This window comes from Cynoglossus semilaevis, chromosome 8, assembly GCF_000523025.1.
Source record: "Cynoglossus semilaevis isolate Cse_v1.0 chromosome 8, Cse_v1.0, whole genome shotgun sequence".
Classification (NCBI taxonomy): domain Eukaryota; kingdom Metazoa; phylum Chordata; class Actinopteri; order Pleuronectiformes; family Cynoglossidae; genus Cynoglossus; species Cynoglossus semilaevis.
Window position 1 is genome coordinate 23,152,389 of NC_024314.1, and position 14,194 is coordinate 23,166,582.

The following is a 14,194-nucleotide window of genomic DNA, read 5'->3' on the forward strand; positions in this document are numbered from 1 at the left end:
CGTGCAGTTCTTAATCTATCTTACATTTGTGCGTTTCTTCAACTCCGCTTCAAAACACCAAGCTTTTAATTTGTAAAAAGACATCCGCCGGATATATTTAGACTTTTGTTTTGGAAAGCCGCGGTTTAGCGGTCGCCATTATTCTTCCTGGCTTGACGCTACGGAGAATAACTTTAAATTACTCTATAACCATATAATTTGTGCCAATTTGCAAAATTTCCAACAATCACTTATTACGTTATCGATTGAAATGCACTAGGGACAAACGCCGAGTACAGAAATGGAGAAACGTTCCGATACAGCAGGTAGGTTGCTAAGCTAACTTTAGCGAGCTAACATTTACTGTCGCCGAGAACGACAGCTCAGGAAATAAGACGCAACATGTGCCAAAGAAAAACGATCGATTCGGCTCAGGAACGTGCCTTCGTGCACAATATCCATATAACCTACAAAAACGTCAGCAAATCAAGGGCCAATTTGGGAGATAACTGTCTTTATCGAGTCCTTTTGGTTTCGAAATAAAACAATGTATATTCCGGATGCACTAATCCACCGCGTCTGTGTCGTTGACAGTCTGTTAAAAGTAACTCATAAGATAAAGTGCTCTTCCACTTCCTTCTGCTAAACGTTCGATTCTTGTTTTTTCACTTTGGCGCTCATTCTCTTCTCCTCGCGGCCGTACATGCACACGCACCGGCGTGCACGTTTATTTAAATTCAAATTGTCAGCACCATCAAACGCAGCGTTTGAACAACATCGCCCTCTATAGTTGCTTCTGTCTCCACCTTATCTGCAGAGAAATGTCCTGTTTTAAAAAAAATAAATGTTATAAATGAATATATTGTTTAACGAATTATGAATGCCTTATATCATATTGTTAACAGACTGGAATGGTAGTGAACCGGGTGTAAGCAGACTACTACAAAACATGAAGCCCCACGAAGAAACCAGTTTAAGATGAAAAACATATTTATTTGCGTCACAAAAGGAGTATTTTCAATCCAATATTGAAAGTCAAAAAACATTCGGTGAGAAATGCTTAGGTCTAAAGTTGTCCAGAAAATAATAAAATAAACGTTCCCACAACTAGTTCTCACAAATAAAGTTGGTTTAAAAATACATCAAAATATATAAAGAATAAGAGCATACGAAAATAACATATTTAGCCAAATTAAAGGGAAAAAAATTGAATATTTTCTTTTAAAGTATTTGTGGCAAAGATTGACAGAAGTTATTCAAAAGTGAAAGATGCCATTAAAAACATAACACAAAAAATGAAAATGTATTATAATGCAATAACTGACCTGTAAAAATATTTAGTACAATTTTCTTTTTTAAATATCCACAATGATTTGCTCTCTTGACACGTTTCATTAAAGAAATTATTTAGCTTGGAAGTATTGTTGCGCTAACTGTAGGTTCTATATAATAACCAGATCTTATTTGGTTACCAATGCGACTTTTGCAGCCACAAGTCAAGGTACAAATGTATTTCTTTCAAACTCGCATTAACTGCGTGTCTGTTTTTAACAGGTCTGGCGGGAGGCCTTCCTCTGTCCTCCCTCCGTTTGATGGCCTCTCCTCTGCAGTTCACGTACTCTTTCATATGGCAGGTGTTGCGACAGCGAAACATAAAGCAGTATGGTAAAGTGGAGGAGTTTGTCACCATGGTGACTCAGACTCTTCCTGACCTCATGACTTCCAAGCAGACCGCTCAGCTCATTCTAGGAATCAGAGCAAGGGTGAATTTTATGTTTTATGTATCAGTGTGTGTGTGTATGTGTTGGTGTGTTTGAGTCTATTGCGCTTTGTGTAAACAACACTTGGCAAAACAGAGGCACTAAGTGGGTTGAGCCAAAAGTTTTTATACTTGTTTTATACTTGTTAGTAGCATGTGTCAAGTAGAGCAATTACACTAGTATCATATGTGTAATTTCTGCTCCACATCCTAAGGTTAAGCAAAATATATTAATTTAAGAAGATTTTTTTTTGGAAGAAATTGAAATAACACTCAACAACACAGTGAATAAAGTTTTGTTTTAGCTTTTGAACTCTACGCCTGTCCTTTCCCATTTGTAGATCATTCTGGATTTGCTTCAGAAAGACGGCCCACCTGATACACGAGCGATTCAAAATCTCATCAACAAGTTAAAAGTCTCTCCTGCTTTAGGGGTGAGGATTTTCTCCTTGATCTTGTCAATCAACACTTGTGGTTTGGCAGTTTTAGAACTAGACAGGAGTTTGACCTTTGTATATTCTCATCGTTACAGAAGAACGCAGAAGTGGAGGAATCTCAGACGAATTTCATGGTGCTTGTCCAGAACCTGCTAAAAAGCCCTGCTGAGAGGAGGCGCTTCTTCCAGGTAGACTCGAGCATCTTCCATCACCACTGGAGCCATTCAACAAATCCACACATTAACGATGAAACAATACCTGAACATTGCTGGAGAAAGTATTGTTACAGACACTTACTTTTTTTGGTGAAAAGGCAATCAAAAAATAGCATAGCATAGCAGTGCAATGTAACCAAGGCGGTGTTCTTAACCTGTGCTAGTTGCCACCGATCACCAGTTCTGCGACTGTCTCTAAAGGTCTTTAGTGTTCAATAAGTGTGTGTTACTGTATAAGTGTAATTTTCTATATGTTCTATTTATGCTATTCAGATTCCTGGGCACTACTCCGTTACTCCATAACTGGAGCTTCTGCATAAAATAACAACACTAGAATGTAGCTCCTCGCACCCATTACATCCACAACTATTAGATACTAACAAATTTGCTAAGAACAATAACATAATAATATAATTTGAACTTTATTGATCCCAAAACTGGGGAATTGGCTGCCCCTTGGAGGCGCCAAGTATGTAGTTTCCACTAGGTATTGAACCCAGGACTATCTGCACTAAAGGCAGACGTGCTAACAGCTACACCATAGAACCAAAAAAATTGGATTTTTCTAAGTACTATTTCAATTAATATTTAAAAGTATTCCTTTTTTTTTTACAAATGTAACAATTAAATTAGTGCATTTAACAGTATATGGGAGAAACACTTTACTAATGTATCTATAACATTACTGTGTCTTGTGTTTGTCTCTCTGTAGGACGTGTTTCCTCTTCGGTATGGCACAAAGTTCGACACAGCTCTGCAGACTCTAGCTGCAGGCCTGGTGTGTAAGCTGGAGCAACTCCTCCCTCCTCCAAACCTGTCCCAGGTACAGTCTTCAGTTATTACTACCAGCATGACCAGTTAATGGTGCGATAACAAAACCATGGGATCGATAAAAACTCGAATGACACTGGTTTGGTAATATGTATTTGGAAATATAAACATATACATCTTCAATTTCCCACCTATTTTTGCAGCTTGGTGCCATGATCTCAAGTGAGTCCAGTGTCCTGGATGCCTGTGTGAGTTTGATCCCTGAACCCAGAGACCTCAGGGCTCTGCTCCTTCACCAGCAGGCCAAAGGACTCATGGGTGGTAAAGGTATATATTTTTAGACATGTTTTTAACATGGATATGATTGAATCTGAATGCAGTGATAAAAGTGTTTCCGATAGTAAGGATACATGTGAGGTAAAGTGTTTTATCTCTGTGCAGCCACTATCTCCACCTCAGTGGGGGACTGCGTCCTGTCTTCGCTGGCCTTCCGTCCCAAACCCGTGGAACCACCACCACTGCCGCCGCTGCCACCACAACCAATAGAGTCTCCAAAACAACTGGAAGTCACCTTCACTACGACAACACCAACCTCCCTCAGCGACACTGAAGACTTGGGAGTGATGTCAGACGACTCGGACCACGCCGAAGTCGCTGCGGAGGGGGCACAAACGCAGCTGCAACTGAGCAACGAATCAGACAACAGCGCTGCTGCTGTGACCGCGGAAGTGCAGGACCAGGAGAAAAGTCTCGAACAAGAACCGGAACCTGAGACTCCACAAAATCAAGCAGATGGATCAACGGCCCCGCTGGAGAAGCCGGATCTGCAGCGTCTGCCCTTGAAGACGATCCCCTTCAGGGTGGTTCAGGTGCCAGTCAAAACTGCCTCCGCTGCGCAGAACACGGGCAGTGCGGCAACTAAAGATGGTCAAAAGTCCAACACTCAGAGAGTCACGCTGCATCAGTGGGTGTCACACATGGCCACCAACTCGCTCTCACTTCCGGCTTTGCCGCCACTTCCTCCGCCCAGTCTGAGTGGAGATTTTAGCCTCAGGCCGAGGATGAAGAGGAAAAAGCAGCTCCGGCCTCCGGCGGACCGCTTCTCCTGCAGCTTGTGTGACAAAACCTTCCCCTATCACTCCAAGCTGGAAGACCACCAGCGCATACACACGGGGGAGAAGCCTTTCATGTGCACGGCGTGCAACAAAAGCTTCCGGACGCAGGCGTTCCTCAACACACACCTGAAGACTCACAGCGCGGTGCGCCCCTACGCCTGTGGTCAGTGCGGCAAGTGCTTTTCCAAATTCCAGAGTCTGAACAAGCACATGCTCGCCCACAGCGGCCAGAAGCCCTTCTACTGCAACATCTGCAACAAGGGCTTCACACAGTCCACCTACTTCAGGAGACACATGGAGTGTCACACCAGTCAGGTGACCTTCATCTGCAAACACTGCAACAAAAGCTTCCCCACGGCTTTCAAGCTGTCCAACCACGAGCGCTGGCACACCAGAGATCGCCCGCACATGTGCGAGCGCTGTGGGAAAAGGTTCCTCGTCCCCAGCTTGCTGAAGAGGCACATGGGCTACCACATCGGCGACCGTCAGTACCTCTGCTCCCAGTGCGGGAAGACCTTCGTCTACCTGTCTGACCTGAAGAGGCACCAGCAGGATCACCTGCCCAAACCTAAGATCCCCTGCCCCGTGTGCCAGAAGAAGTTCTCCAGCAAGTACTGCCTGAGGGTCCACATGAGGATCCACACCAGGGAGAGACCCTACCAGTGCTCCATCTGTGAGAAGACCTTCACTCAGGTGGGGAACCTGAAGGTGCACATCCGCCTGCACACCAACGAGCGTCCTTTCAGCTGCGACGTGTGCGGCAAGACCTACAAGCTCTCGTCCCACCTGAACGTGCACAAGAGGACACACACCTGCAAGAAACCGTGGACGTGCGAGACGTGCGGGAAAGGCTTCACCGTACCCGGTCTGCTGAAGAAGCACGAGCAGTTACACACCAGGGACAACAACCCCGACTTCTCTGGCAAACGCAGACACAGGACCAAACACAAGAAGCTGTCACTCAAGAGGAAGTACGAGGAAGAAGAGGAGGGAAGTGATGATTATTAATCAATCAGCGCGACGGCTTTTATAACAGGAGGCTCTGAACTCTGATGTTGCTGATCATGTTCTCCAACACATCAGAACTGCTGCATCTGCCCCGACTGTGGAACACCTCAAACCTTGCCACGCCTTTGTTGTGATGTCATCTGCAGTAGGCAAGTCAAACTTTTTAAACGTTGTTCAGTGACGGCCTTTAGGTCGCAGAGCTTTTCTTTCTTATAAGCGCAACACATTTCATTGTATTACAATTAAGACTAAACAAAATTTGAGCAGCGTCAGTTTAGGGAAATGTCATCGCTGTTCCTTAAAAAACTGCCCTTGAAATTCATCTCACGGGAGCTTTTTAATCTTAACACAGGATACGTTAGTGAAGCTCAACTTTAACTAATCTCTCAATGCCAGCAGCTGTCCAACTATGTATATAAAATATCTGCACTGAAAGATATTGATGTAGAAATAGGCCCACGTCAGTTTTATCGGCGCTAGCCGCTAAGACGGTAACTGCTCACTCTGCAGTTTGACGAAGTTGTCGAAGGCCTGTCCAATCAGGAACTGCATCGAGACAGTTTCTCAAAACTTCCCTGGAAAGGCGATCCAGAAAATGTACGTCATATTTTGCTAAGCAAAGTTATCAATGCCAATCCCGTCAGTCTGTCAATTCTTAACCTTTAATCAGCAGCGAGATCAATAAAAAAAAAAAAGTTAAAATATGCTGTTCAGGATGAAGCCCATCGTTTGGCTGCTCTTTTTAGAGCAGAACATTCACCATCACAGCCTGACTTTACCTCCTGCTCTACTTACGTCCATCGTGGTCCGTTTTTATATCACTGCTGTATTTGCTGGAATCGCAGCTGGTACAATATGAGAAAAAAAAAACACAAAGTAGCATCAAAGCAATTGAATAATTTTCTGGTCGTTTTTTATTACGCAACATTTTTCATTTTCATAGTCAAAAAGTGCACTGGTGTGGTTTTTTTAAATCTTGTCAATTCCCGCAGACGTGTATAGTTAGACCCGGGCGTCGTCTGAACAAAAGTATAAATGCATGAAACTGTTCCCGGTCTGTAATCTAGTCGCTGTGTTTTGCTTAGAAATAGTGTGTTTTCATAGTTTCACCTTTGCTTTGTTGACATAAATGTGCTTGTAACCTTAAAAGTATATCCATAACAGTTACTCTACTTTTGGTTTAGACTTAAAAACTCAGTTATTTCACTTATATTTGTTTATATCTGTGTGTACAGAGACTGTGCTGCGGTTCAGATCTGTACTTTTCCTTTTGTACTCCCCCATGACCTCTGGGTCATTGTGCTGTCGTCAGTATGCAATCGTTGTTTTACAGACAAATAAACACTGCAATTGCATTGCAAACAACGACCTCTGCTGAGTGACATGTTTCAGCTCAGTTGAACGCGACAGCCTTATAGGAAAAACTGTGATTTTCATTATAATATAAAGTTAAAAAAAACAAGTGGAATCAAGATCATTTTGAGTCCAATTTCAAAAGAACAAGAACATTTTAAACCCCACACCTAAAAGGGTTTCGGTCGGGTGAATCCAAACCAGTGACCTTGCTGTGCGTTGACCTTGTCTTTCACCAACCCCTACTGCCATGTTTTGTCTTGAAGGCGTCGGTCCTGGTGGCTCTGACCTCTAGGTTATCGCAGTGAAAATCTGTCAAAGGCTTGAACCTTCACAGCACTTCAGATCTGCTGCACGTGGAAGTCATTACCTAAGGTTTTTGAGGCGACTGAGTTTGGATTTTTTTTTTAACTAAAATAAATAGTTAGTTGAGATTTTACCCCCCACTATGCAGCACATAAGAACCAAGAAATCAGCACCATGGTCACTGAGTTCAGTCAGGAAAAAAAATACACGTACAACGTCGTTCAACCCAGTCCAGTGAGTGACCAGTGCTCTTGCCTTACAACAAGGAGGTCAGAGTTTCAACCTCAGTTTGTAATTTGCCGTCAGGTGCTCTAGTTCCATAAACATGTAGGATTGGGTTAATTTTTAATTATAAATTGACCACAAAGTAGGTGCGAATGTTTTTGTTCATGTGGAAATGGTGAACTGACCACGGTGTATCCCACCCTCACCTGAGGTCCTGGAACCTGGACGAGGATTGGACTACGTGACAGAAGATGAATGAATAAAGTTAAAAAATCTCACAGTAAGTAAATGCAATGCAACACTGGAAATTATATGTCCCAAAATATCATTACATGTGCAATGCAACATGAAACTTTTTTTAACTCTTAAACGCTTTTTACCCCTGAATATGTCCAAAATATTATTATGAGTGCAATGTAACAAACAAAAATAACATGTTAGTGGCTGTTGGGCAAAGGTACACTTTTTAACAGTAACTATAACTACAGAACAACTTAATACGTAGCACTTGAAATGATATTTTGAGCAGATGAGTCAAATAACTGAACTCAATTACCCCCAACTCCTTTACAAGTTCCTGCATATGTCAGACAAAACATGTAACTGCCTTACTTTTATATGCAGCATCGATACACTGCTGCCTGGTGGTGTTTTAAAGAAGATAACGTAGTGGGGAAAAAATGTTCAAGCAGTAAGTTACCAGATACCAAAATCAACATGGGTCCAGTGACTCACAACTGCTCAAAGTTTAACTTATTTTGTACATCTCTGTTTATCTGTCACCCCGGGCAACCGAAGCAATACTTGAAGACAGACCCTGTGTTTTGGTTACTCAGTAGGACAAGCTCCTCAGTTGAGACACAAGAGTCAGAGGTCAATGCAGAATCTTTCAAGTCTCCAATTAGGGCAGCATTCCTCCCCTAACTCTCTTAGTGCTGCAGGGGTCACTGAGGACGTCCATCACCTACAGTCACCTCATGTCACCCCAGGTCACAAGCTAAAAAATAATATGCTTCAAACACAATGTCACAATGTTGGTAGTTATTTCTTTCTTTATTGATATTGTTCACCACTGGGAACTGAAAAAGAAAATGTACTTTTTCTTAGCTACTATATAATCACTGATGTGTAAATTCAAGTAATCCCCCCCCCTTAATCACTGATGTGTAAATTCAAGTAATTAACCCCCCTTTTTAAGGGGCAAATATGTCAGTTCTGTGTAACGACAAAAACATAATTCTGAATAGCTAGTTTTTGTGCCTTTGAAGGAAGACGCCTCGGAGTAACCATGGCAACGGATGAGCAGGAGAAGAAAACTCTCCAGAACAAAGTCAGAGCTACGACTGGACCTGGATGTTTCTCAGTGGTCAGCGGTAAAACTTGTTACTTTACTAAATCTTTATTTTTATATCATATATTTTAATATTATTTTATATGATATTATATATATTTTTATATTATTAGGTAGAGACACCAAAGTGGCGCTGCCTCACTGGCTCCTGTTCGTTTAGCATCGCGCTAACTGAGCACCTGTGTTTAGCTTCCGGGTTGTACATGATTCTCACACACAGGTAGAAGTGGTAGCGACCCGGTACAGGGTAATGGTACATAAGGAGTAGGCAGGCACTTGTGTGTACCAAATATGTGTACGTTTAAATTTAAATTCTGCTTTCCACAGAGTGCGTAAACCCCACTTTACACTCCTTTCCTTCCCCTACTTCCTTTCCTTCTTCCTATTTCCTGTTTTATTTTGAAGGTCCTCTCCCCTTGATATCACCTGTGTCCAATCAACTGCTGGGTTAAATCTCTGCGCTGTTTAAATGTAATTTCAACTGATTTATGCTCTTTGTTTGGATTACTTCTCTCTTTCCTCCTGCCGCTACATTTGTGAGTATTTTAACCATTGTTTTCCCTTTTCTGTCACTTTAACTCAACTGTTGAGTTTGAGTTTAAATGTTTGTTTTTAAGGACAGCTGGGTCCTCATTTTAACAAACATTTTGTACGCAAAAAAAGCTAAGACACATAGCAGCAGGTCAAGACACGGTTCTTCGGTGTTAGCTAGTGTTGTATTTCCTTTGGTCAGCTTTCCAAACCTCAAAGAAATCAAAGAAAATTCAAATGTTTAGCCAAGCTTGAATCGAAACTCTGTTAAAAATCTTTCAATTTTAGCAGCAGTTACTGATCCAGAACATTTAAGAGGAACTCAAAAGCAGACTGTGACCTGGTTTACTATAACAACTTGTATGAAAAAATTAAAAGATAGATTTTTATTAACTTTGTATTTGAGCAAGTGAATCAGAGAAATGCTAATTTATGCAGGCTAAAATGCAGATACTGACAGAGCTGGGTGGTTTCTTTATGTGACAAAAGTTGTTTATTGTCTGTACAAACTGTGACCTCATCAACTGTGGCTGGTTGACATTGGTAGATATTGACCATGTTTCTGGTTGACTTACTCTGATGTTTTGCTTCACTTCTCCAGGTTTAGGGAAAGTGTTAAAGAGAGAAAAAAGACACTATTCATGTGGATATAAAACATTTATTTTCATTAAATTATCAGCATATACTGCTTAATGTTTTCTTTTTCTTTTTTAATCTAACCCTTCCAAATGTCAGTATTTCTATACATGTCAGTGCTGCAGAACCCAACCATGAACAAGAGCGATGTGATATATTTCTTTTGTTTTTCTTCACGGAATTAAATAGTACCAAAAAAACATCAACAACACCCAATATATATAAAAGCAATTTATAGTGATGAAATATGGGTGTCATAAAAAATTAAACAAATGAGCCCACAGTAAAAACAAACTTGATTTTACACAAAAAAGTTTTCACTAGTTAAAGACGTTGCGTCGTCCCCGGTCATTTTTATTTTTTCCTAGGTCTTTATCCCGACTCGTCTTTCAACAAAGATTTCTGGACTGGTGGAATTTCTTGCAAACCAGTGTCCGCGACGCCATCAGCAGATCGTTTCCGCTGCATTTTCTCTGACAGCCACATGGAGAATGCCGACACCCCCAAAATAGTGGCAGTGGTGATGAACATGATGGCAGTGCAGAAAGGGAACAATCGCTGCAGGTGACCGTCCTCTTTGACTTTGTCCCACGGTAGAGGCAGGACGTCAGGGAGACTAAGCAGTGGTTCTCCGACCAGAGCACGCAGGACCATGGCCACGACGAAACCAGAGCAGGCCCCGTAGTGGTTCACCCTCTGGGGCAGAAACAAGGTGCAGATCACCTGCGGCGTCATCATGGAGTACATCACATCTGTACTGATGATCCAGAACAGGTGGATGGACGTTGACACCAGGGCCAGACAGGTTCCAATGATTCCACACAGAAGCACCGACACCTTCACCACCACAAGGATACACTTCTCTGATGCCTGTATTTAAAAAAAAAATAGTGAACTTAAGTTATAATATCCAGAATTTAATGGCTGCTTTTATTTATTTTTAATCTCAAGAAATTGAATATTCAGTGTTTATATACAGATTTCTGTATATAAACACAGATCATCTATCTCTCCTCCTTGACCTGCAGGGGGCGATATTAACAGCAATTACAATTAAATGTCTGTAGTGGAAATTTCATGGTTGTGTCTGTGGTGCACCATATTACTACAGTACTGTAGTTGGTCAAGGTGCTCAGTACTCCCTGTACTCCCTGTACCACGTGGTTGCAGTATCATCGTAAATACTTCCTCGCCTTTTTGTAAATGATGTTCTTGAAGACATTTCGTCCCAGCATAGAGGCGGCAGACAGGAGAGCCGAGTCGACTGATGACATGACGGACGCGGCGAGCGCTCCCACACCTGCCACTGAGATGAAGTAGGGGCAAAGATGCTGAAGGGCAATTGGCAAGATCATACCAGTTTGTCCTCGCTCGTGTGGGCTGGGGGAACCGTAGCTGGTCTGGTTCCAGTCTGAGAGACATGGACATGATGAATATTTCTTCAACGAATGGCTGCAAAAAAGTAGAAAATGAAAAAAATACAAACTTGTTGATGCTGCCACTCCACCGATGATGAGTGATGGGATGGCGAAGATTGGACACAACACTGCTGCGGAGAAGCACATGACCTTACCCTGGGTGACACTGGCACTGGACAGGACTCTCTGGTAGAAAGCCTGGTAGCAGATTCCTCCGATGGCCTCAAAAAGACAGGTTATTTAGGTTATGATGTAACTTGCAGTAATAGAGTACTTGATAAAGTATTCATTGAGACCTAATCTGTGAAAATACCCAAAGATCATAGGTCTGTAAAACCACGCCGCATTAATCTGATATCCAAAACAATGCTGGACATGTTCTTAACATTTGATCAGTCAGTGGGAAGATAGAATGAAATAGATTCATTTAGCAATTTGAATTGAATTTAGGTGACTTTTTTTGTATATTGAAGTGGATTCTAAATCAAATGCTTGGTTTGAGGATATTTTTTTTTTTTGCTTTCCAGCTAAAACCAATAACTAATTATTGTGTATATATATATATATATACATACATACACACTGTGTTCCTACTCTATATCACGGTTCTTGCCATTTTACAACTCTACTATGCATATAATTGTGTGGGAAATGGTAGTACAGTCTAGGGAGGGTTGATAAGTGTTAGTAAAGCAAAAATAAAACTAAATATAATAACTACTGTATCTCGCCTATATATATATATTTTTTTTTTTTCCTGTTATGTTTTTTCTTTGCCCTTGCTGCTGATTTGAGTTGGTTCATTTGAGAAAAAGTGCCATGCAGTGTCTCATGGTGGCGCTAAAAGTGTCCTGTGAGAATTAACGTAATTTTCCGTCAGCTGTTTTGAAAGCCCTGTTTCGGTATCAACCTTTGTTTGTTTTGTTTTGGGGTTTTATTTACCAAGAAATGTAAATCATCCACTATCTACCGCTGCTGTGCTGCAGGTGTCTCACTGACTAACAGTTGAGTCTCTCTGAATATTCAGAGATTAATTCTACTTTCACAAGAGGTGACGCAACATCTTTACCGTAATATCTGAAGACGCTGTGCACCCCGACATAAAAACGCTCCTAACAAAAACCATATGGAGCCTTAATATTTTATCACTTCAGGTCCGGAAATCATATTTTCTGTGTCCACATTGGGGCTGCGGTTCCCCTATTGGTGACCTTTAGTAGTAGTGTATTGAGACATTATTGACTGTGTGCAGTGTTATTTACCATTAACAGTAGATCATCTATCCAACGACCGGCGTCTTCCACCTCCAACCTGCCCATCCATGGTTGCTGGGATAGTTGGGTAACTGCAGTAACGGTGGCATTGGTAGAATACGGGCTCATGAGGACGAAGGGGACACAGAGCCACTGTGGGAAAGGACACATGGACGGTTACACATACAGTACATCAGTCCAGTGTGATGGTGAAAATATCTGGTTAATACCAGGCCGATGAAAATCAGGCAGAGCTGGATGACGTCGGTGTAGGCCACGGAGTACAACCCTCCCATTAAGGTGTAGATGATTGCCACGGCGGCAGAGATGACCACAGCCAGCCAGGACGAAATATCCATCACTATGCTGATTGTCCCCCCTGAAACAGAAATACTAGTCAAATATTTATAATTACACAGTTTAAAATCAATCAATGATCAATCACTGACTGTCCAATGCAGGACATTTGGTTGTCATAATGTTTTGTTTGTTTTTTTAATAGGGGCAGTGGTGTCTTGGTGGTTAAGCAGCCGGAGGTTTAAGGTTTGAATCCACCAGCTGCCAAGTTACTATTGAGCATGGCATCGTCCCCACAAACTGCTCCCCGGGCGATAGATGCCCCCTGCTGACTTCGGTGAGTCTGATGTGTGCAGTGTCACAATGGTAATTTTCTCTCTTTCTAAAAAAAATCTATATATGAATTAGAGGGTTCATACTTTAATATATGTATAAGAATCTAAAAAAAATCTATATATGAATTAGAGAGTTCATACTTTAATATATGTATAAGTATATAATAATAATAATGTAATGTTTCGATCTGGGTTACGGCACCAGTTGAACGATTTGGCTCTTCTTTGTTCGTGAACCAATTGGTTTGATGCCAATTGGAGGATTTCCTCTCCCCGTAGTCACAGCACCAAAGTTGAAGAAACCACCTCGTAGGTATTCCCATGCAAGGAATGAAACAGCCGGTAGATGGTCGATTCGATTCGATTTTGTCACCGAGCAAGGTGTTATTACAAAGGAAGTGGACGGAGCCTTGAGGTCCATTTGTTCCTAGGGTGTAGAGGTGTTTTGGAATAGCGGGGAGTTGGTGTGAAGAGAAATCAGGAGAAATTCTCTTTGAATGTTTGGGGATATGTAAATGCGTGTGTTTGGGTAGGCCTTTGGTGTCTTAGCATCTTGCTGCTTTCAGACTCGAACCAAATGTGAAAACCACTGAAATCTAACATGTTTGACTTACCCAGTATCCCAAGGATACATGCAATCCAAAAAATGTCAGCTAGCAGGGACGGAATGAAGATAATAGCCGTGACGGTGTTGCCATATTTCTTCTGAAAGGGGTCCATGATGGTGACGTACTCTTTGGAGCGAACAGGTCCCACAAAAAACAGCCCCCCTGAAAATAGAGAGAAATGTGTTGACCCCGTTTTGAAAATTGTATTCGCAGTTGCCGGACCACTGTTAGCATTGTGACATAATGGAATTTTAAATGTTGCATTAACTCAGTACTCAAATAGTGGGGTTTGTCCCCCGACCCCCCATGGGCTTCCAATGGAATAAGGCACGAATATAGACATAAGTATACCACTGATGTAATGCTTATATGATAACAAGCCTCCAGTCAGTTTGTACAGTTAAAAATATACATGATATCAGGTTCTCATTAGTATTTCAATTCGTGGGGGTGTGGGTCAGGGATATGGGGTGGGGTGAAGGCATTTCTGCCCCCAAGGGGGGACATGGCAGAAAATAAATGAGAACCACTGCACTAATGCAACTTGCTCACCACAGCCTATCAATCATCAAATTTCACTTATTTTGTAAACTGTTA

At 41.8% G+C, this 14,194-nt stretch overlaps 3 protein-coding genes across 4 annotated transcripts in view; 2 read left to right on the forward strand and 1 right to left on the reverse strand.

Annotated features, from left to right (window-relative positions):
• The first annotated feature begins 105 nt into the window (after positions 1 to 105).
• Positions 106 to 6,649, forward strand: LOC103382825 (endothelial zinc finger protein induced by tumor necrosis factor alpha-like). Its single transcript, XM_008315754.3, has 7 exons — positions 106 to 305; positions 1,534 to 1,742; positions 2,080 to 2,172; positions 2,271 to 2,363; positions 3,103 to 3,213; positions 3,365 to 3,488; positions 3,603 to 6,649. Exons 1-7 carry the CDS (start codon positions 281 to 283, stop codon positions 5,282 to 5,284), a joined length of 2,337 nt encoding a protein of 778 aa, XP_008313976.1. The 5' UTR covers positions 106 to 280; the 3' UTR covers positions 5,285 to 6,649.
• A 222-nt stretch (positions 6,650 to 6,871) lies between these two features.
• Positions 6,872 to 14,194, forward strand: part of LOC103382830 (uncharacterized) — a 17,090-nt gene continuing 9,767 nt past the window's right edge. Inside the window, exons 1-3 of one of the 2 annotated variants that reach the window (XM_025057199.1) lie at positions 6,872 to 7,448; positions 8,437 to 9,055; positions 12,860 to 12,991. Coding sequence is in view for 1 of the 2 variants with exons in the window: in XM_025057198.1 (XP_024912966.1) it covers positions 9,008 to 9,055 (48 nt within the window). In the remaining variant the exon portion in view is untranslated. The remainder of the gene's footprint in view (positions 7,449 to 8,436; positions 9,056 to 12,859; positions 12,992 to 14,194) is intronic. The other variant, XM_025057198.1, reaches the window with a different exon arrangement.
• LOC103382832 (high affinity choline transporter 1-like) overlaps positions 9,695 to 14,194 on the reverse strand; it is a 6,138-nt gene continuing 1,638 nt past the window's right edge. The window contains exons 3-8 of the mRNA XM_008315760.3: positions 13,604 to 13,759; positions 12,588 to 12,736; positions 12,367 to 12,510; positions 11,173 to 11,326; positions 10,880 to 11,097; positions 9,695 to 10,556 (exon numbers count right to left, since the gene is read on the reverse strand). Of these exons, the coding sequence (XP_008313982.1) occupies positions 10,059 to 10,556; positions 10,880 to 11,097; positions 11,173 to 11,326; positions 12,367 to 12,510; positions 12,588 to 12,736; positions 13,604 to 13,759 (1,319 nt within the window). The 3' untranslated portion in view covers positions 9,695 to 10,058. The remainder of the gene's footprint in view (positions 10,557 to 10,879; positions 11,098 to 11,172; positions 11,327 to 12,366; positions 12,511 to 12,587; positions 12,737 to 13,603; positions 13,760 to 14,194) is intronic.

Excerpts from the sequence above, each read along its gene's own strand:
- LOC103382825 (XM_008315754.3), top strand. The coding sequence starts at position 281 with ATGGAGAAACGTTCCGATACAGCAG. Across the intron at positions 1,743-2,079 it reads TTCTAGGAATCAGAGCAAGG|ATCATTCTGGATTTGCTTCA; the intron begins GTGAATTTTATG and ends TCCCATTTGTAG. Across the intron at positions 3,214-3,364 it reads CTCCTCCAAACCTGTCCCAG|CTTGGTGCCATGATCTCAAG; the intron begins GTACAGTCTTCA and ends CTATTTTTGCAG.